The following is a 22,538-nucleotide window of genomic DNA, read 5'->3' as shown; positions in this document are numbered from 1 at the left end:
GTTTGGCATGGTGTGTTTGCATCGTGCACAGGATGCGGAGCGGGCCGACTGGTGCGAAGAGCCCACCATACTCCCAAGTCTGGTGCTCCTAGGTGACAGGCATGTCACTGTGATAACCCTACACGGTGAAGAACGCCTGCACCCACTCCGACACACATGCGATCGCAGTTTAAGAGGTACCGGATCACGTGGGTTTAAAGCCACAAATCATGGAGAGATGCCAGGGCGAAATATCTGCACTGAAAGACGAATGAATACCTGTTTGTGTTTCTATGCTGTGAAATAAATAAATAAATAAAAAAAAGCACAGGGAGGTGATTGTTGCTAGTAGGAGCAATCACACACACTGTATAGGATTCCTCTTTCTCGACATTTGCTTTGATACACAACAACGGTGCATAACCAATGACAATATCTGACGCTTCTGAGAGCATTCAAAATGACATTTGCTATTAACTTTAAAAAATGAATTAATAATTTGGGAGCTCAAAGAATCCTCAAAGGATAATAACAAAGGCGACGCGTTTGTTAGCTACAAGTGACATATGTTTAATCTCGCGCTTTAAACTAAATTTAATCTTGAATCGAAACTGCATATAATCAAAGACATTCTTTGAACATTTCATCTCTGAGCCAAACAAAATGAGATTGCCAAGCTTGACAGCAAAGACAGCCAAAGACATAGAAGGGAATAACATTAAAAGACAATTCTACAATTATCAGATGTAGCCCTGATTTATTCATCATTACAGGCAGCGGTTAGGCACATAGGCAGCTGCAGAGAGTAAGCACTTTGGAGAGTTTTTTAAAGCATGCGAAAGCTCTTGGTCTTTAGGCTGTTTGTTGTGCCAGTTTAAGACTGATTATAATCTCCATCTGAGGTGAGATCACTGTACACACACATATCAAAATCAGAGATAACAATACATTTGGCGCGAATATAATTAGCTCAACTCTGCAGCCACACAACAAGCTTTAACTACAAGAATCCCCAGCATCAATCATCTAGATTTAAAAGCGGTTCCCCTTCTGCCTTTTCGCCTCATACTCTCACTCCTCCTCTCCATAGGTGCTATTGGAAAGCTGCTGTACAGTGCTTGGCAGGCCTGACAGCTGAGTGTGTTGAGAAGTGGTCTCCTAGGGGCCACACGGACGCACAGAACTGGGTGTGTGTTGGGCTCTGGATGGGGAAGCAGCCCCACTCAGGACTGGATGTGGTACCCAGCCTCTCTGCCCATCAGGGGAGAATAGGATATTCTATCTGCTTGGCAGCTCTGGCACTGAGAAATTGCCCATAATCACCCAGATAGCAGACTTTTGTCATCCTAACTGCGAGTGGGAAACAGAAGGAAGGTGGATTCATGTTGGGTAAACTACCATTGGATAATGGTTGTTCGAACAATATCCGGCTCTGGAGCGAGAATCTATCAAAACATATTGATCCTGGAACAAGAGAATTGGGTATGGCATGCGGAGCGCCTTTGTTTCTGAAAAGTGTTAGCTTCACAGAGACTGTACTGACAGCATTAATATATTAGATAGTGACTGTTGAGAGCCGCCTGCTGAGGCTCAGACTCTAACTGTTGCCTGCTTGAGATGCTTTCGCTTTTGTGTTTATTTCTTATATATTACAGAAACAGTGGCTTCGACCAGCGAGGGTATATGTAATCAGAACAGCACTTTTAATTATGCTCATTTTTGATCTCCACTTGCAGCAGATTGACTGTTTCACCAGGGATTTATCACCCTGCAAACCTACTCAACAAAACTAAACAGCTTTCCTCCTCATGTCGCCTCCTTTGTTTATCCTGATAGGAATCGACTGTCATTGAGTAACACTGTGTGCAGGGAAAATGGCCTTATTAAAGAGGGTGGAGGAAACCTGACACTCTGTGAGGGTCAAAGCTTATGTTTGTGTGTGTGTGTGTGTGTGTGTGTGTGTGTGTGAGTGTGTGTGTGCGTGTGTGTGTGTGTGTAAGAGTGTGTGTATGTGTGAGTGTGTGTGTGCGTGTGTGTGTGTGTGTGTGTGTGTGTGTAAGAGTGTAAGAGTGTGTTGAGCGGTGACATTGAGCAACACTAATGAGATAGTTGTTCATTAAACACCAGCGAGCCACCAGGCCAATAAATCCAATCAGATAGGACAATGCCTGATTGAGCTATTAACAGGGCTGCAGGCTCAGGATCCCCTGCTTGTTTTGACAAGGCCTGTATTGTCAGCTCATTAGTGCCACAACTCAATTACTTTTGAAGATGATGTGTGAGGACAAATAATGTTACAATTTCACATTTTAGCTGAAAGTGATTCTTGGTGTAGCATTTAGTGACGGTGTTTTATGTTATGTTTCACTGAGCATGATTAGAAGCAGAGTAACGTAGCAAGTTGATTACTGAAACTGTCACCTTAATCTTTATCTCATTATGGCTTTGATCAGAGTAAACATGACATGATTAAAAGAGCTGAGTTACTTGTCAATCTTTCGAATTACTCTCAGTGTACATAACTTAGTTTGGTTTCTTTGAGTAATTTTATTTTAGACACATGCAACACGTGCAAGAACTTGCAGTAACCAATGAAAACCCACCAAGAGATCCTGTTTCCATAAGCAGGAGTGCCCTTATAATACCCTTTTATAAGAAAAAGAGAGGATCCTAAGATACAAATAGCATAAATTTATTACATGTGTAAAATTTTTAAAAATGTGATAAAAAAGTGAACGTGTTGGTCAAAGGACTTCTTTTATTTCTTTGTGGGTTTCTCCCTGGTTTACATGCACCAATCGGAATTTTGCCATATCTGAATCTTATTGTTACTTATATATTCATGAATATTTAATGTAATTGAGAAATACTTAGTATTTGAAGCAAAGTTTGCAAGGCCTTTAAATAAGCTGTCAGCCAAACTGCAATGGCAAATCAGGATGTTTGTGTGCAGGGAATTTCTCTTATGATATGGGACCGTTTATATTGGCTACACATACCTAACGCTATGTATTGAAAACCCTTTTACATTTGTTTGTCATGTTATTATGCCATTATCCTCCAATTAAATTTTTCTCAAGACTTCTGCAAGCTTGAAGAGATGGAGACTAACTCAACTTTTAGACTTGACTAAAAGCATCACAACTCATGCAAATTTTGATGATTGGGTCAGTTGAACAATTGTAAACCACGTAAATGTTTTAATCAAACTATTCGTTTTATCAAGGCGTTCACATTAGTACTGATTAAACAGGCAGAGCGTTTTATGTTTGGGTTCAATCCATCGCAGATCCTCTCACTCACCTGCGGACCCATTGGGTAACCTGGGTGAGATTGGCCCAGTTGACTCTGCTCTGAAGGACTGCTGCTGGCGTCAGACTGAACCGAACCGTCACGAGCCACTGAGAGATCAACAGAGATCCATGTAGAAAAGTAGTAAGAAAAAGAGAAAACAAAGATTCCATCTTAGATCAACACAGTCGATATAAGTAGATAAACACACAACACAGACCACCCTGTGATATTACATTACAGAGTGCTGTACGCAGCTGAGGAGGGCAGTTGGGAAAGGAGGGGAATTTATATTTAAGTGTTTTATCAATAACCACTGTAGAACTGAATAAATTACCAACCAGTGGAGAGGCTCATTGATAGTAGATGATGGATACCGGCGGGTCCCCGATGGCCTAGATTACCCGCTGAGAGACAGAGCTGCACCACAAACATTGGGGCCATATTATTCAGCCATTTACATCACCGAGTATCACTCATCTAAACCCACCCAAATCCCCGTCCGTTCTGAGCCTGCAGCTGCGAGACACAATTAAACCTGTTTGCTATGAGAGCAGAGTGGAGCAGAGTAGACAGGGACATGATAATAAGCTTGCTGATGGTTGCAGGCAAGCTAAAGGACACCGACGATTGGATATCATAGCAATCCCTATCTCACAGGATCTCTCAGCAGTGCACCGAGTGTGGACTGCTGTAAAAGGTCCGAAAGCTGCTTTGACCCTAATGATATCAAGATTTCATGATGCCTCACTGTTGACACAAAAGCTTGTGGAGTGGAAAGACGAATAAATCTTGCAGAAAGAACTGTCAGAAAAACGATATGACTCCTTCGTATCTTTCACCAAAATGATTGTCCATCACAAAAATATACCTGACTAAAATTTACTTTATCAATTTTCTGGGAACATCTGCTTAAAAGAACAGAAAACTGGCTGAAAGAATCTAACGGAAGGAGCACTTACATCTTACTCAAGCAAGATTGTGAAAACTTGAACCTAAACAATATTCTTGTGAACATGGACAAATAAAAAACATGGACTGAATTTTGTGATTTTATAATTCTTTACACTCCAAAAACAATCGAAAACAAATTGACAAACACAAGGGCAACACATAAAGCACACTGCACTGATTTTCATGAGACTTCAAGTAAGAGTGTTGAAAAGATGTTGTAGTGGTTGCAGAGGTAGAATGTCTTTTGAATGAGCTGGTGAAAGTGAGGGTGTAGCGCTGCAGAAGCCAAATCTCACAAAACTATGTGCTATTATAAACAAAGACACCTGTTCTCTCAGTGACAGGCAGTCAGCACAGTGGGCAACACCTGCTCACTGTTTCACCTCACTCAGTTGTGCCGACGACAACCTCGGGTCTTTTATTGCCCCGTTTTACAGTCAGCCTTAAACTGGGTTAACACACTTATCTTTGATCGACCTTCATGCAGGGTTCTAGGGTATTAAAACTTTTTATTCGGAGGCTTCTTTATCAAGCGATTAAGTGATTGCTTTTGTCAGTGCTCGTCTCACTTGTTTGTAGCATGCTGGGCCTCATTCGGAAAAACATGATGTCATCGACCTCCATGCACCAATCAGGTGGATTTGGTGGTTTGCTTGTATTGCAAGGCCACTGTCGAAGTGGATTAGCATGTTTTTGTTTGTTTTTTTGTGAGGTTGGGGGGGGGGTCTTTTTGACTTTAACTTTGATTGTTGCTTATATAGTCAAAAAGAGGTCATGTCATAGAGATTTGAAACCAAGTTTTCAGGGGCTTTAGAAGTCCAATTATTTCATTAATAATTTGCATGATTCTTGTTATGCCACAGTGTAAAACACAGACTGAGATGTGTGTCTTCATTATTGTGAAATTATACATTAAAACACATTATTATATATATATACACATTAATATTATGAAAACTGACATCTAAAGTAAATGAGTGTAGAAATGTATCGTAGAACAATTGAGGAACTACACAAAATGTGGTGAATGAAGCAAATTTTGTTGAGCAAACTTCTACTATTTGAAACTAGGGATTAAAAGGTTTGGTTCAAGTAGAGATGTGCACCTTACAGTCCTATTACTCCTAGTTGTTAATCCAATTACAGGTAAAATATGCATATTTAAAAAAAAAACATCAATACAATCAATTTACAAAAAGCACATGTACCATCTGTTTTTATAAACCTCTTCGAATATATGATACGAACTTCTGACAAAAATGTAATAACACACCTTTCAAAATGTACTTTCATAAAACAGCTTTTACCTTGAATAAAGTGGATTTTGTACATCAAGTCGAGCTAACCATGTGGATGCGTTTGAAGGCTACACAACCTCGTTAACTACAGAATGTTGGCAATGAATTTAAAAAAATGTAATCACATTTCCACTATGAGATCGACTTTCTTAAATGGAATATCACAGCTTTTAAATGAAGAATAAAGCCCTAATGTACTGTGTCTTTTCATTCATGGATGAATAGGGTTTTTTTTTTGTTAAACAGACAGGGCATGCAGTGGTTTTTTTGAGTCCTTTTATGAAGGCTTCATACAAAATGTACTATTGAATAGCTTCGCCAGCAAGATCTCATTGCCTGTCAAGTATATTTATGCATTACATTTTAAACTCTTCTCCGCCAACTAAAATCATTTCATCTTTACATAAAATCCAAATAATTGGTGAATGGCATGACCTAACAAATGAACCTCAAGCATTTGATGGTTGATGTGAAAGCCCAAGGGGAAGCTTGCTTTTTTAGCTGGTTTCTACCTCTGACTGGCTGGCCCTGCTTCTCGATGGAGGTCCACATCCTCTCGCTTATCAGCCTCGCAACGCAGTGGATATTTTGACAAGCCAGTCTCTTTTCAACAATTATTTCACCCATTACGGATCACGTTGTGCACAGCCCCGCCCTGTGCACTCAGTTTCTGGAAGAACAATCTGAACATACAGGAAAGACTTTGTGACAATATAAAGCTACAAATAAAGTATTATATCATCATAATCTAATATAGTTTCCTATTTATTTGGAAAACTGGAAAGTGCATATTATGAGGCTGCAAATTATTTTACTGGATTTCATAAGAGATATAGTCTCTAAGCAGTTAATTCAGACTTTGGGTGTTAACAAATTAAAGTAATTTCTTTACTCCAGAGTTGAAATGGTCTGATTTTCATTTACAGCAACTCAAACTTTCCCACCATCTCAAAGTCAATTTTCTGGATGCAGGTGCCACACTGTGATAACAATAATAAACCCAGCAATGCAACTGAGCAACTTTTATTCCAGTGAATTATCCAGTTATCATCATAACAAAGTTAATTAGCTAAATTAACTTCTCGACTACAATGAAGGAATGAGACTTTATAACATTGTCAATGAGCTCCAAACAGTATGGCTCATGACTCTAGTTAAGATATTGGTTGTGAATAATGTATTCTATCTGATAAGCAGTGTGGGAGACTTGACGAATAACGATTCCTTGATGCCTTTTATTGCAGCATTTCAAAATAACTTAGAAAGCTTCATCTCCTTGCAAATATCTCCAACGTTAACACGTTTATCGCAGGGGAAAAAATCAATAATAAATAAATACACATGCACATCTTCTCCCAAAGGATTTGTGTAATTTCTTTAACTAAATTAAATAGCTGACAGGAGAAATACCGAGAGAGTCAATCTTCAATTCTTTTTTATTACTAAAATCTTTGTACATGTTTTGCTTTTCTTTTCTTTAAAAAATCTACTTATCCAATGTGAATGATTCTTAAATGGATTTCCAGATGGAGATTAGGACTGTACACAGGGAAAAAAAAAAAGAGAGAGAGAAAATATCTGGATCAAACCTGTGCTAAAAAGATATTCCTTTGATTTCTTGATTATACCCAGGTCACACGATGGATAAAATGGAATGAATGGCTGTATTGATGTGAGGAGAGATGAAAGCAGAGGCCAAATGGATGAAAGAACAGGTGACGCACATTCAACATAGCTTTAAATTTATCTAGGACATTCAGGCTTCATCTCCTTTTTAAGCAATTTAATTGCTGTTGTAACAGCACTAGAGCCATTAAATCACATCTTCATTCTGAATAACAAAAACCCACTTTAGCCCTTAAATGTACATATGTAATTATGTTTTTCATGGCCCTTCCTTAAAGTAAGAGGATGATCCTAATTACATGGAACAATTCTTAATTAACTCCAAAGTCCCACTGACAGTGACATGATTAGTGACAGTAAGATTACTTTTTTTATGTAAGCAAAACAATCATATTTATCACAGGAAACAGGGTGCGATTTGATGTGACTTATGTCATGGAAATATTGCCGATATCCACCACTATATAAATTCTCTTTCATTGATCACCAAAGTGGCCACTGGAGAGCGACTTTCAATGCCACACAGGGCAGAGGGCTTTGTGTGCGTGTGTGTGTGTGTGTGTGTGTGTGTGTGTGTATGTATGTCAGTGTAAGTGTGTTTGGGGGGCGGGAGGGGTAGTGGGTGGGTGGGCAAAGAGCTGTATTTATTTGACTGTCTTAATGCAGGGTGCCCCAAGGGCTACACCACAAAACAATTAGCCTGGATTTCATAAAGCAATCAGCATTCCACCTTGTCTAATCTAACAGCTTCATACATTGACAGTCTGAATAAAATGGGTGTTATTGAAAGCTTTGTGTTCATGTTAGCTTTCGCCTCAGTGCATTTGTGAATCAATTTTTGCCCATAAAAGAAGCTTTAACACTTAAGCTATTTTAGTGGAAATGCATTATGTAAGTTGTCAAATGTACAAGAGAGGCCTGGTAACGATTCACGCTATACAGAATGAACAGCCAACCGCCATTTTTATAATGGTCCTTTTGAAAATGTCTGGCTGAATGCACGTGTTAGCTATTAAGATGTTGTCAATCATTTTGCCCCTGACATCTAATCCCTGGAAAATAATTTCACATTTAAAAAGACTGAAGATTATAAATTTATTACATCAATTCTTAATCTGAGTGGAATTACTGCAGTTGTGGTAATTACAGTGCAAAAAAGTGCAAAACAATAATATGATTTTCATTACCAAATATGCATTGTGTTGTTGATTCAGAGCGTTTATGTTGGACAGGGATCTGTGGGCTATTGGAGCAAAAAGGATGGGCCGAGATAAACGGCGAGCCGCATCATACACAAGGTTTAATTCCATCAATACGCAACCAATTGTCCCAGAATGTTTGACCATTGATTTTGTTAATACCACTTGAAAAGTTGATGTGGCATTGCAGAGAGAGCAGAGAGCGCTGAGAGAGAAAGAAATGTAGTGCGACAGATCATTTCACTTTCATTTTTCTATCTAAAGCGGCCTGGAATAAAGTCCAAGAAGTAATGTTACAAACAAGGCAGAGTGCATTATAGAGCAACGCAGCCTATAACATGCAGTGTGAGCTTTAAAGTGTTTTACTTAACTCCTTGTAGAATGCAAGAGAGCCAAAATCACCAGTGATTTAGCTCAGTGTTTCATTACTCTTACCAAAGCCCTCAACAATAACACAGGGCATAATATGCTGCCAATAACTTCAGGTGCTCTTAGTCAGATGGCTCCCTCTGGACCGGCGGGGAAGTAATACTCTGTTTAGAGGCTGAGGTGGAGAAGCTGCTAGGGATAGGTCAATAGTGTTTCTGTGGATAGAAAATCACCAGAGACTGACTTCTGAGTGGCTGCCTGTAACACTATTAGCTACATTATGGCTACTGCTGCTGCTAGGAGAGCTGTCATTTCCTTAATTAAGAGCCCAGAGCAGGGGCAAGAGGGAGAAGAGGACACGGCAATCTCTCCAGGCCTCGAACATTAAAGCCTGAATACTCGTTGCTCAAGGATGTAGACCTTACGGGGGAGAAAAAAAAAAACTCCGTCATTCATTATTCTGGCACAAAGTGGAATTATGGAGTTAAGGAATTACATAGGAGGTGGTTTTCTCGAGTGTGCAGAATAGAAAGGATTTTACACCTCAGCAGTTCTGTGACTATTTCTGAGGCCATTGTTAAGCCATTGGGGGGGGGGGGGGGGCAGAAGAAGAAGAAGGACAGGCAGAGAGGAAATGGATGTGATGTAGTAACAGATGTCTCCACAGAAAGGTTTAAAATGTAAACAACAGAAAATAGTAAACTTCATAAGTGAGCCCCCAGTTTCTGATGAATGGATGGGGAGTCTGCATGCAGACGATGCTTAAAAAAAGTAACGGCCCCTGTGCTACACTTGTGGCCACAGGTCTTCACCAAAAGGCTCTTTGACATGAGAGTGCTCTGCTCTCCAGCTCTTACCTGTCTCTCCCTTGATGCTGGAGTGGAGATGGAAGCAGCACAAGCACAAGAGGGGACCAGAGGGAGGTAAATTGGTGCGAAGAGGCAATGCCCATTTCAAAGGTCAACAAGGAGAGACAGTGTGATGGAGAGAGGATGATGGAGAAGGGAAGGGGAATAGAGGAGGAGGAGAAGGGAGGAGAGAAGAGGGCTGTTGTGTTGCAACCTCATGGGGGACTTGGGACACTTTGGACATGAGCACATCTGTTATGGAGCGTCCTCCTCAGTCCCAAAGCAATGTCAACCTGATTAGCCCAGGGTTGAAAGAGGCAAATAACAATCCAAATTATTCTTCATCCTTTTATAGCCATCAGCGAAGGCGCAACGCTGAAATGAAGACTAGCTTTAGAGAGCTGTAAGCCTTTTAGGAGATGCTTGCTTCACTATTGCTCCTCCTCCTGAATTACCTAAATGATATTTGCTGTAAATAGGATTCTGCTGCCTGCAGCCTTCAACCCTGTGCTGAAACAGGGTTCCTGTCACTCTGTGTCATACCTCTCTACTTTGACTGCATTTAAACCTGAAAAAATTTGTGAATGAAAAAATGATTAATATTAATTATTATCCAATTAAGTTTATTTTCTGGGTACAGCTTTTATGTCTTTCAGCTTTTCTCCGTTTTATATCATATTATGTAAATATATTATGTTTCTGTAAAGAAATTTGAGCCTGTGGCTAAGGGAAATGATGATGGACATTTTCCATATTTTTCTGACATTTTATAGAGCAAACCATGAAATAATTAATATAAAAAATCATCGACAGATTAACACATAATGACAATGATATGATTAGCCGCAGAACTACTTATGACTTCAAGAGAAGAAAGAAGGACAAATTCAAATTGCACAAAATCCATAGTTATAGTTAATTACTTCAACAGCCAATTGACGGAAAATTACCTAACAACAGTTTTGAATTACAATTAACTATTTAAGTCATTAATCAAAGTAAAAATGTAAAACATTCTCAGGTTCCAGCCTCTCAAATGTTAGTATCTGCTGCTTTTCTCTGTTTTAAAACATCATGAATCTAATATTATTTCTAGTTTAGGACTACTGTTGGTTCAACAAAACTAGCAATTTAAAAATACCACCTTAGGTTCTGGGAAGTTGTTGTGGGCATTTTTCACTATTTCCCGTCATTTTATAGAATGAAGAAGATCTGCATCTTCAAACTGTAATCATGTTAAAAGCAGCATCCATCAGCGGACAGCATTTTTTGTCCATTCTGTATTGCATCTGGTCTACTGCTGGACATTTAAAAGTAGCCAGTGGGGTGTGAGGGCAGTCCAGCACACAGCGTGTATGTTTATGTGTGTGTGTTTGTGTGTTTGTGTGTTTGTGTGTGAGTGTGTGTGTGTGTGTGTGTGTGTGTGTGTGTACGTGTGGGGCTAGACACCCACATGTCATGCCTGACACATCACCCTGGGCCCCCCAGGCTATCTGGCACTAATGCTGCCTATGTCCCACTTTCTACCCCTTGCCCCTCAAAGCCTCTTCTCCTCCCCCCTCCTCACCCAATCCTTCTGTCATAGAGGTATAATAACAATGGATCACAGCAGCGCTGGAGCACAGGCTCAATCACTATAGGATAACATCAGGTGATACAGGCGGCACATGAGTATATCTTAACTCCACTGAAACCTGAGCTAAATGGACTTTATCTAGAAATGAGTTTATCTGGAAAAAGTCCAGTATATGATACTGTATGCCCCTGTTGTGGTGATGTTTACAGAACTGAGTGGGTACAGGTGGAAACAAGCAAATAATCATGTAGCTAAAAGACACGCCACCCCACCCTACCCCTCCCAGCACATTTTTCTGGTGGAGCAGACAAATAGTAGAAGGAAGGACGTCAGGAAATAGTATTGCTTTGAAGGCCATAACTCTATTCTGGAGAAAAGAAGCATCACAGTGTTATTCCACATCCTCAGATATAAAGGGAAAAAACATAATAACTTCTCGATAGCCTGGATCTCCACTGCCCTATAGTAGCTCCCTCCCTCCGCCCGCCCATACCTCTGCCTCATCCAACATACACCCACTTCTCCTGCCTCAATCTTTGGTTTCAAAGGAAGCGAATCAGCCAGAAGGACAGAAGGTTATGCATTAGTACTGGTCATTGCTCAAAGAGCGAGCGTTATAAATAATAAAGGCTTGTGAAGGACACAAGGGCTGTGGGATGCATCTCTGGTTCACGCCACACAAGTCAAAGACAAGACTGTAATTTCTATTCCAAAAATGTGACCCTTGCAGCTTCAATTACATCTCAACAACACCATGCGTGTCCGTGCCAGGAGATGTGATGCCTCTTTGTTAGCTCTACATGAAAGGCTTATTGATATTGGTTATGGAGCGTATACTACACAAAATGTAAGTTTTTTTTTTTTTTCTGAAAATGATTTCCGCAACTTAAAGGAAGTGTATAACTAAAATAAATGTATATTGAAATTCAATTTATTTTCTCCACAGCTGTCCACCTACATAACTTGCATGCGCTTTTCTTTGGAATACCTTCTAGTCAAGGCAATAATCTTTTTAACTTTAAATACAAAATCAATGGGGAGAATTATATTCTCCATTATTTTGAAGTTCTATGTGTTGCTCAAAGTCATTTCTGCATAACCAAGCATCTGTGAAACCTGATGACCTTTCCTGCTGTTTGCATTGAAAACAAGGAGTCTGCCTTGTGCTCATCCTTGCTCCCTGTCCTTCATGCAATATGGTGATCGTGATGCTGTAGCCATGGCCACTGCGGGCACATTAGCAAATGTATTACACCTGCTTTATAGGCATCCATTAAGCTTGTTTTCAAGTTTTCGCAGACAGCAGAAATCCCTATAATGAGATCTACCTCCTGCGGAGAGACCTGTTCCCCCTCAGTCTCCTTTATCCACTCTTATTTACTCAGCGTGGCCCATTCAGCACTGGGTTTGCGCCATTTTATTACTTAACCTCACCGCACAACATTATGAGGCTCTTTGCATCAGCAAGCAGCCTATCCCACCATGCATCCTGCTCACTAAGCTGATTACACAAAAATAATAAGAACTTGTGCCTCCAGCAATGTGTGTGCGTGCGTCTTTGTGTGTCTACATGTGTGTATGAATTTGCAGTGGAAAGCAGTGCAAAGGAGAATTCTACACGAAAGACAGTAGTTTTGTCCCATATGTACACTATATAGTAAAAATATTAAGTATGCACAAAGTAAGTTAGAATACAAGAAAGTAGCGTGTTTCACCATTTTGTACCAAGAAAAAATGAGTGAAGATGGTTGTGAAATCAAACCAAGTCAATCAAAGTCAGACTGTGGTTTTGGAAGGCTAATGTCAACGTAAAACGTGTCCTGTCTTTTCTCATGTGCTCTGCGTTATGAAACAATACTCTCCATCAACACAATACTCAGAAATCAATTTAGTATGCAAACTGATATTATAAGCCTACTGCTGGATATAAACCCAAGTGGAATTATGAAATTAGGACACATCATGTTTAAACTCAAAATCAATGATATGCACCCACAAAAAAAACAAAAACACAAAAAAAACACAAAAAAAAAGACTGACTGAAAATTGTTCAAACTTACATTCAAAGAGATGTACTGCAACTTTTCTGATGATGCAAGTTTAAGTGCTCTTCAAAATAACACTGTCCTGTGTGGATGACATGTTGAATTGTCCAGATCAAATTCATTTCACTACTCCAGTGTACAATCAGAGAGTAATTGAAGCCTAGTAAGCTTCTAAAAAAATAAAGCCAGGGTACAGCATTGCAGCAAATGTGGCATATTGGGTGGACTTTTTGTTGTGAATGACCGCCAATAGCAGGAATTAATGACAGATTCATTTTGCTTTTTTGGGGAGGGGGGTCTCTGGGTGACCTTTGAAAAAATGTTCCACCATTTTGGCAGGATCTATATAAGTGCAGACCATTTCATGTAGACAGTAAGTGTACAAAATGAGCGCTCCTGTCTTTCCAGCCGGGCTTTCTTTGACAGGATGATGATAGAAGCGTCACATCCTTGGAAGAGTAAATGCAAACTGACAAGAGATGAGCCTTTGGTTGCTGAATATAATACGGAATTGTGCTCTGAGTGTCTTATTATCTTGTCTGTTGATGTCCGGAAGGGGGAGATTTGCTTGAGAAGAGAAGACAGACACTGTACGCTTCCAACACCATCTCGTCCGCTAAAAAAAAAAAAAATTGCTTGCCCTACTAACACAGCATTCCCACCTAATGTCCACTTCTACTTGGAATAAAAACAAGGTGGCAGGATGTTTGTGGCGCCTCGTAGCCCCTGTTAGCTGAAGTGGAAGAGTATTTGCACAGGCAAGCTTTTAAGAGAACAATCCTTTCACCACTGCAGTAAGCATGTGGTGGGTGTAGATGGTGGACAATTTACTGTGGACAAACATTACTGCCACTGTCACTGTCTCCCACCGACCTCTCACACTCGCACAAACTCATACAAAGTATTAAAGCACTAATACTATGATCATACATCAAATCTATAGCGATGAAAATTGTTTGTAGGCTCATTAATATGAAAACACATATATGGCGCATGTAATCGCAGCTCAAAGTAGACATGCAGCAATGTCAACAGTCAAAAAGTGAGAGAGAAAATTTTCTGCAATGATGATTCAAAACTATTCCATATTGTCAGTCTAACATGTGTATATACTGTGATGTAAATGTGCCAGAAAATACTCTCAGGCACATTTGTCACACTTATTGTCAAAAAAATCCCCAGTGACAAGAGACATTTTACAACTTTTCAATCAAAAAACGTCTTTCAGGAAGTCTATACTTCAGCAGCAGACTAACAAACTATTCTCACAAGTGTTTTAATCAAGAGTCAAAAAACTTTCAAGTAGCTGTGTTATGAAAACACTGTGTATACCTGTGTCTGTGTGTTATATAAAACTATTCTAAATGCATTTAAGAGTAGGTTTTTTTGTCTACATGATAGATATACAGTAGTAATACTTGAACTCTAGGGGAGTAAATTAAGTCTGAACATTTCCTTGAAACTATTAGTGTGTGCTTTTTTTTGTGCACGTGATATCCATGTCTGTCAATCATGAGACTGGAGCATTTTATCAGAGATTTTTCAAAATAACAGACATAAAACGGAACAAAGTTCTCATATTACTGTTCTTCTGAAACCCAGGAATCCAAAGTACACCTTCATCTCTTGCTCTTCACCACAATAAAAGTAAAGGGAACAAATCTTAACACTGTGGTTTCTGCACTGTGCAGAACCACATAAGGAAAAGCCTAAATAATGTAAGACCTAGTTTAAATTTTCGATTCAGGGTTGTTCTCATATCAGTGGCAATCATGTTGATAAAAGAATGGGGAAATTTGCAAACTGAATACAATCTTCCTGCAAACGTGAGAGTTGACTGCAAATAAAAATTCAAGCAAATTTGACTCAAATAACTATGATATCAAATCCAACCAGTGTAAAAAAACCAAAAGATTATAATTATTGCCTAAAATGTTTGTCTTTGTAAACTGTTTAGCTATTCAAAGGGTCAAATACCCTCAGATGCATTTCTTCTCATTGTGTGGAAATGCATATGTTCAAAATATCAGCTTTTCAGAAATTGAATTACATGGCCTAGCTTTTACCTTTATGTCCACATGTGTTACGGTCAATTGGTTTTGGAGAGGCTTCATACATCTGACTCAAAGAGGGTGATATAATCCATCAACTGCAGTTAAAAGCGTAAAAATCTGCAAAATGTTTACTCAAACTTCAATAAATATCAAAACTAAATAAAGCCATCATTACCGAGTAAAAAAATTAAGTGTCACTATCACCATACCTTTCCTTTTATTCTGGAGGAATTACAGGAAATGCTGAGTCCTCTTTTTCAACCACCTTCTCTCACTTACTCCTCCTTCCTATCTCTCCAAGCAGAAGACACAACTGTGCCACATCTCCTCACCGGTCCCTGCCTTTCTCTCTAACGGGACATGTGGGCAGCGGTTCCCAAACCAAACCTGCCGCTGTGAGCTGTGCCATCGGGCAAGGACAAACCATCCCCCAAAACATTCACAAGTTACACTGGAGCAGCTCAGGCAGTATGACAACAGACCATCAGCAAACATTAAGCACAAAATGGAAATAAAAAAAACCTTTATTATATGGTTCTAGAATTTAACAACATGTTTAAGAAGTTATTGGTTACTTGCATATTTATCATTGATAAAGGTGCAATAGTTATTTGAAACTAAAATAGCTTCAAATATAAATAAATAGTCAAGTATTTACCAACACATACGTGAACATGCACAAGAGAAAAAGAGAAGCAAAAAGGAGCAAAGGAGAAGCAGGAAAGTAGTCAGATAGAGATTGATCAGAAAGGAAGAAAGAGGGATAGACTTGATGCTTATTAAACCAAATTGCAACGCTTTTGAGACAAATCCTGCAGTACCCAGTCCTTGTTTAGAAGCCTCTAGCCTCAATTTATTCATGAAATAAGGATTTAAAAGATGGCTGAACTCTCGCTGATTAGGTTTGACAGTAATATTTGGCTATTCCTCCTCGAAATTCTTCTTCTTCGCTTTTTATTTCGTTCACAAATGTTTGGCAAGCCCAGTCCACAGGCACTTTACTATATTCCCTGCCCCTTCCCAGGAAAAAAAAAAACACACACACACACACACACACACACACACACACACACACACACACACACACACACACACACACACACACACACACACACTGAGAGGGTCAGACAGAGATTCATACATACTGATATTCCACTAACATCTCTTATTAAAATAATAAGAAACAACGAATATAGCAATATAGCAATATAGCAATATAAATATGGCAATATAAATTTATAACCAGCAATAAATCAATTACATACCTAAATCTCTCACACACAAACACACTAAGGTATGCACGTGCACAAACATACACAGTTTAACTTTCAGAAATGGAAAAACAGACAAACAGATGTTTACAAGAGGAGGAGACACAATAGTTTGTATAAATATTCAAAAGCAACATCTAAAGACATTAGAGAAGGATTTTTGTCACTTGCCACCTTGCACCCACATAAAAAAATTAAACATATAATAATAACAAGAGGTACAATTATAAAAATATGTTAAGTGAATCAGCTCTTTATAAGAAGTCCTTCAAATATGTTTTGCACAATATTTGGTATGGTTTCCTATAAGGAACCATCTACTGAAATTAAGCAATTAAAAACAAAGTCTTAGAAACAATTTGTTATGTGAGGACAGATAATTGCTAAGGATGGGAGCACATAATTTCCTTGACATAACATATATATATTCAAGTTGAAATCTTTCAGCTCTCTCTAAAATAACTATTGCCTTAAAGCTGCAGTTACTGGACATTACATTTTGATATCAATACATATATTCAGGTTGTAATTATTTCTAATTTTAATGATTACACAATTTCTCTAATGATGGGGCTTTAGGGTTACATTACCTTTCTCATTACAGTAAATAATCTGAATTAATTTATAATTTATAATGTAATTTATATCATTATGCTTATTGATTCATAACGGAGCACAGTGATTGAATTAGTTCATGACTGAAACAGCTCATAGTAAAAAAACATAACACACTTATTTAGACAAAACCAAAATAGAGTGTGAACACTCAATTAATGAGATAACTGCAAAAATAATGAGGCATGCTGATATAGAAATTGGTTAATCTTGAAGATCATTTGCAACTGAAGAAACCAAAAGATTAAAAATATCTGAATAAACTGAAAATAAATGACTATAAAAAGGGAAACCTCTGCAAAAATCTAGAAACAATATCACATCGGATGTGGTGAAGATAAATACAATATCTGCTGTAAAGTTGAGGTTTTAATTTCACTCAATATTAAGTTTGAATTTATCTGCTTAGTTTGCTATTAATTCCATCATTAAATAACAAATATATAATTTTCTCCATGTATGATGAAATATAAAAAATATAAAAGGTATAAAAGCATAATATTACCAAACACCACCAGGGCTGTGAAGGTGGGTTTGAGGTAAAATATATCCTGACAGGTAAAATTTGATTTTTACAGGTGAGTTAAACTTTTTGAAAGATTTTAGATAAAGGACAGTCATGCATAGTAAGAGAGCATCAACATGATCCACTAATACTTACTTAGTAGTTAGTATTAGTAGTATAGTATAGTATAGTAGTAGTATAGTATTTAAGACAGTGCAATAAATATGTACTGCATCACTTTGTAAAGTCAATACACTTTCAGCTGACACAGACTGTCCCTTGCAAACATGAACTGCTTTTCTAAGAACATCTGAAATATGAAGGCACATGAAACATCTTAACACACAAAAAACGACATATAATTCTATTTCCCCAATAACGTATCTAAGCACTAAAAGAGCCAAACATTGATGTGCTCATTGCACTTAAACTTAGTTTGTTGTCTGACACTGCTGACACCTGTCCCAGCACCGGAAGCCTCCAGGTTTCACCTCACCGCTGCTTAAAACAGACCTCATCCAGCAGCTTTACAAAGGGGAAGGGACAGACGGAAGGCGTAAGCCGACTTACCGTACAGCTTGTTGGGAGTGCCCTCTCTGTCCGTGGCGTCAGAGGGCAGGAGCAGGGGCTCGTCGTTTAGCTCGCTGTCTGGGGTGGCCGCTTTGTCATCCGCCCGGAGTTCTGCCGCGCTCATGTTGCTGCGCAGGGAGAGCAGCGGCTTGCTCAGCTGCCCTGTAATCATCGGATCCTGGAGGGAGTTGGGAGCCCAGGTGGGAAACAGGGAGGAGGGAAAAAAAGAGAAAACACCCCTGGTTAGATCTGCTTTGGCGTCTCACTCACACCGGCTCCTTCTCTATGTCTCTACTCACTCTCTCTCTCTAGCCAGCTTCTCCTTTCTATCGCTCACTCATCACTCTCCCTCTCTCTCTTGCTCCCTCCCTCTCCAGCTCTCCCTTTTATCTGAGGCTGGTGCTACCCCGCTGATACTGCTGGCTTCTGCCTGGTGAAGAACTGTTACGGATCGCGTGGCCTTACCATTATACCCTACAGTCCTAAAACGGAGATACATTCATCTCCAAGGGCTCATTACTACCTGACATGTGCCTCATCTTCAGCAAACACTGAGATGACAGCAGTCTACAAAGAGGTCCTGGGCTTCGTGCCGATAAATAAATGAAATAAATCTAATTCTACATCTAAAAAGGAAGATATGAGCAAAAATACACACCAGTGATTATATCAATTTTCACATAGTTGGTGACACGAAATGAGATCAAAGGTGACATCTTGCAGCAGAGAGTAAGGCAACATGAACTTAAGGCCTGATTTAAACAAGAGATGAAGTCACTGATGTTCCCCAAAATTTTTCTCCCAATTATTTTCATTTTTAGTCTGCACTTAGAAACAAGAATGAAACGGCATCTACATGACATGATCAGAGCATTATCTGTCTGAACATCTTGGAATAGAATAAATTCAGGAAAAGTATAATTGAGAACTTAATGTTTTGGAAATTTAAAAAAAAAGACGTTTAGGATCATTTTATTAATAGTATTATTGATTTAGATGCTCCCATCAGGACATTTTATCTGCAACAAGATCCAACACTTGCACACAACTAACAGAATACAGTCTACACTTTTTTTTTTTTCCGAATACTAAACGAAAAGTTTCTTAAAAGCTGCTGGAAAAATTGCTCTTACCTAACAAAGCTCCAGAAGAAAAGAGTAAAAAAAAAAGAAAAAAAAGAAAAAAAAGAGTTTTCAGAAAGTCCAAATGGTGATGTCAGTCAAACAGCAGTTAAAACATGCCACCACAGCGCAGAGAGGAGCTAGTACATGCTCTCTACTCAACCAGAAGCAGCGTCCTCAACCTTCGTGTATCTGAATGGCCACCACAGGTTCAAGCCTGAGGTTGCTTCCTAAGACAAGCACTGGAGATGTCACCCCCCCGCCCCCAAACACACATATACACACACACACACACACGCACACTTTCACTCCTTCCTTCACACCCTCTGTCTCATCCCCCTTGTGTTTTCTGACTGGAGAGCTCCTCAGACAGTGTTCACCCCACCTCAGGCTCTGAGACACAGACACACAGCAGCAGGACTACGGCCCTCTTCCTTATTTATGAATCGAGTCCAACCCGAATATGTCTCGGCAAAGGACAGGTGACCAGCACATACAGGCACAGAAAGTAAAAAGGAGGGTGAGTCTTATCTTGCTCCCACTTCAATCAGGGTGGTCAATGAGTTCCTGCCCAGAGGGGCCTCTTTAATGTGCTCATCACAGGAATCAGCCCTGTTTGATATGACACATGATAATCTATGAAAATGTTAATCAATAGAAATACTTTGGGCTGTCGTTAAAAACGTGAGCCGGCTGGTCAATACTCATATCCCTGGTAACAATGTCACTAGTCATCAGGGCTTCATTTGTGGAGCACTTAAATGTGGGACACTGCGCATCAATGCACCTCTCTGCCCACCAAGGCAAACACATTTTCCCCTCTGTCTGAGCCTGGCCACACTCTGCATGCATTTGGGTCCACCCCCGCCTCCTACCTCCTCTCCTTTGAGTTGCTTGATAGGTCCACTGGAGGGCAAAATTAATACCTAATTGAATCTTGCAGTCATCAAAATAATCAATAGTTTTTTATTATTTATTCTTCACAGTCTGTTGACTGTTTGAAAGCTCAGAGGGACAGCGGGGAGCACAGGCAGCTCTGAATTTTCTACCGTTTCACAATGTAATTTTCACTGGGGCATGAGAGTTTGCAAGACCTATAAAAAATGAGAGCAGTGGTTTTTGTTAGGAGGTGGGGGGAAAAAAATAGAAGAAAAAATGGGAATCTTTGCCCCAGCAGCTACGATGAAAAATAGAATAAACAAGCTACTGACACTTCAGAGAAGGGCAGGGTCCTTTCTGTCCATCCCTCCATCTTTTTCCCTTTCCCCTTTTCTCCTTATTTCATCATATCAGGAGTGTGGCGGTACCTCTCTAATGCTGGCATTTCTCTTCCTGACAGACTCCAAACAAGTGCTGGGAATGAGATCAGAGCTCTAATCTTCCCCTGGCCTCTGAGGCTCGAGGATAAGGGGGGCAACGCATCTTTCACCATCTTACGCAGCTGTTAATTACTTCATTCAAAACAGTTAGCTTAGCCTATTTGAAATCATACCACCAAATTGGGTGCGTTTATTAATTTAAACTCACGGACTAATGTAATTACACATAATGGGATAACTGTAATCTTATTGTAAAAATCCGTAATAAAAAGGAATATTTTAAAAATTACCATAAGAAATTAGATTATTGATTCTAAGCACTGGCTGTGTAACGGATTAGCTTCATTTTCTAGAGAAGACCTCAGACCCCTGATTAAAGCAATAATGTGAGTTTGTGTGTGTGTAAGAGGGTTGGCGGGAGCAGACATGAGGGAAAAGGTTTGTCTCGTTCCTTCTCTGTTCGCTCAGTCTGGCCACAGCTCTCAGGAACAGGTTGCAGAAACAAGAAAAAGCACTTGACCCCCCCTGCCTCCCATTCACCAAACACCCCCAGTGGCCAGAGAATCAGTGGTTAGCAGAGGGTCCCAAATGTCATCAGATATCCATGCTAATAGCAAGTGGCCTTACCAGTGCTGTCCCAGTGTGAGGACGAGGGATTTCAGCCTGTGACCAGCAAGCTCCACTGTAACACTCAAGACTCCTCTGGTTAATCAATCAGTACTCATCATAATTGTCTTAATATTGTTTTATCTTATTCGCAGTCATCTCTGGTATTTATAGCAGAATTAAGCTGGTACAACAGATTATTTAATATAGCTGTGTCCCAAATCCATACAACATACTAACAGTACACTGAATGCACCATGTACTAATTCTCATACTATAGCGTTTTTGCAGCTAGTATACAAAATTACTCTGTACTTTCCTGTTTTGTACTAACAGGAAATTATATCGTACATGCATCAACATATGTCAGTCAAACTGTGAATTTGGAATGCCAAAAATAACAAAAAGCAAAATGTTTTTGCCAAAGATAAAATGTATATTTTTGTTTTCCTTTTTGCATTGCTCTGTTTTCTCACTTCCACAAAGATAACGCACTACATATGCAAAACCTGCTTAGAATTATAATGTAGACTGGAATGTGGACACAGCTTCTCTACAAAGTACAGGTAATTTGTCCTGGGTGTTTCCCTACTTTGTGCCCATAGTATGCTGGGGCAGGCCTAAGCACACCCGTAACCCTAAACTGGAATAAACCAGTCAGGAAAAAAGATTACAGAGTATAATCTACACAAAAGGCACTTGACCATGTTAACGTCTTCTTATAAACATCAATGTAAAAAAAACTGTTGACAAAACATGTTTGCGTTTGGTTACATGACTTTGTGAGATAACAAATGTATTCCAAGCACTACATAGATCATCTTTTGTCTGCAACCAACCCATGACTGCTTTATTTTAAAGCCATTATCACTGGTCTAAGTGACCTAGTGCCTAAAAGGCAAATAAATACATACTGTCATTAGATTGTAATTACTCATCATGGTACCGGATGAGGTAGTATTCCTTATAATGCAATTGTAATGACCTGAGTAATGCAAGGGCAAAAATACCTACAAATAGGAAAGTCTGATATCTGCCATTAGAAATGTTTCCATTGCTACAGTAAAAGGAATAAAATAAGTCTCCTTTTATGTTGCTCTTTTGTTCATTTTTCCAGGAATAATTTGAACAAAAGCTATAATGAAGGCTAACTGACCTTTGTATAAATGGTATGTTTTGCACAAATAATGACTGTGAGCATACAGTATGTATGTTAAATTAAGACAAACTTAGTGGGGTTTTTTGTGGGGAAAAAAAAACTAAAACAAACAAGAACTAAAACCTGAACATTG

The 22,538-nt window shown here is 39.2% G+C and overlaps 1 protein-coding gene across 1 annotated transcript in view; it reads right to left on the bottom strand.

The window, feature by feature from the left end:
• pou6f2 (POU class 6 homeobox 2) overlaps positions 1–18,384 on the bottom strand; it is a 69,438-nt gene extending 51,054 nt beyond the window's left edge. Inside the window, exons 1-2 of the mRNA XM_040127323.1 lie at positions 18,201–18,384; positions 3,283–3,380 (exon numbers count right to left, since the gene is read on the bottom strand). Coding sequence (XP_039983257.1) covers positions 3,283–3,380; positions 18,201–18,372 — 270 coding nt within the window. The 5' untranslated portion in view covers positions 18,373–18,384. The remainder of the gene's footprint in view (positions 1–3,282; positions 3,381–18,200) is intronic.
• Positions 18,385–22,538: the final 4,154 nt, after the last annotated feature.

The sequence above is a fragment of the Xiphias gladius genome, chromosome 5 (genome assembly GCF_016859285.1).
Source record: "Xiphias gladius isolate SHS-SW01 ecotype Sanya breed wild chromosome 5, ASM1685928v1, whole genome shotgun sequence".
NCBI classification, from domain to species: domain Eukaryota; kingdom Metazoa; phylum Chordata; class Actinopteri; order Istiophoriformes; family Xiphiidae; genus Xiphias; species Xiphias gladius.
The sequence above is the reverse complement of the archived record's forward strand: the minus strand, read 5'-3'. Positions and strand labels throughout refer to the sequence as shown.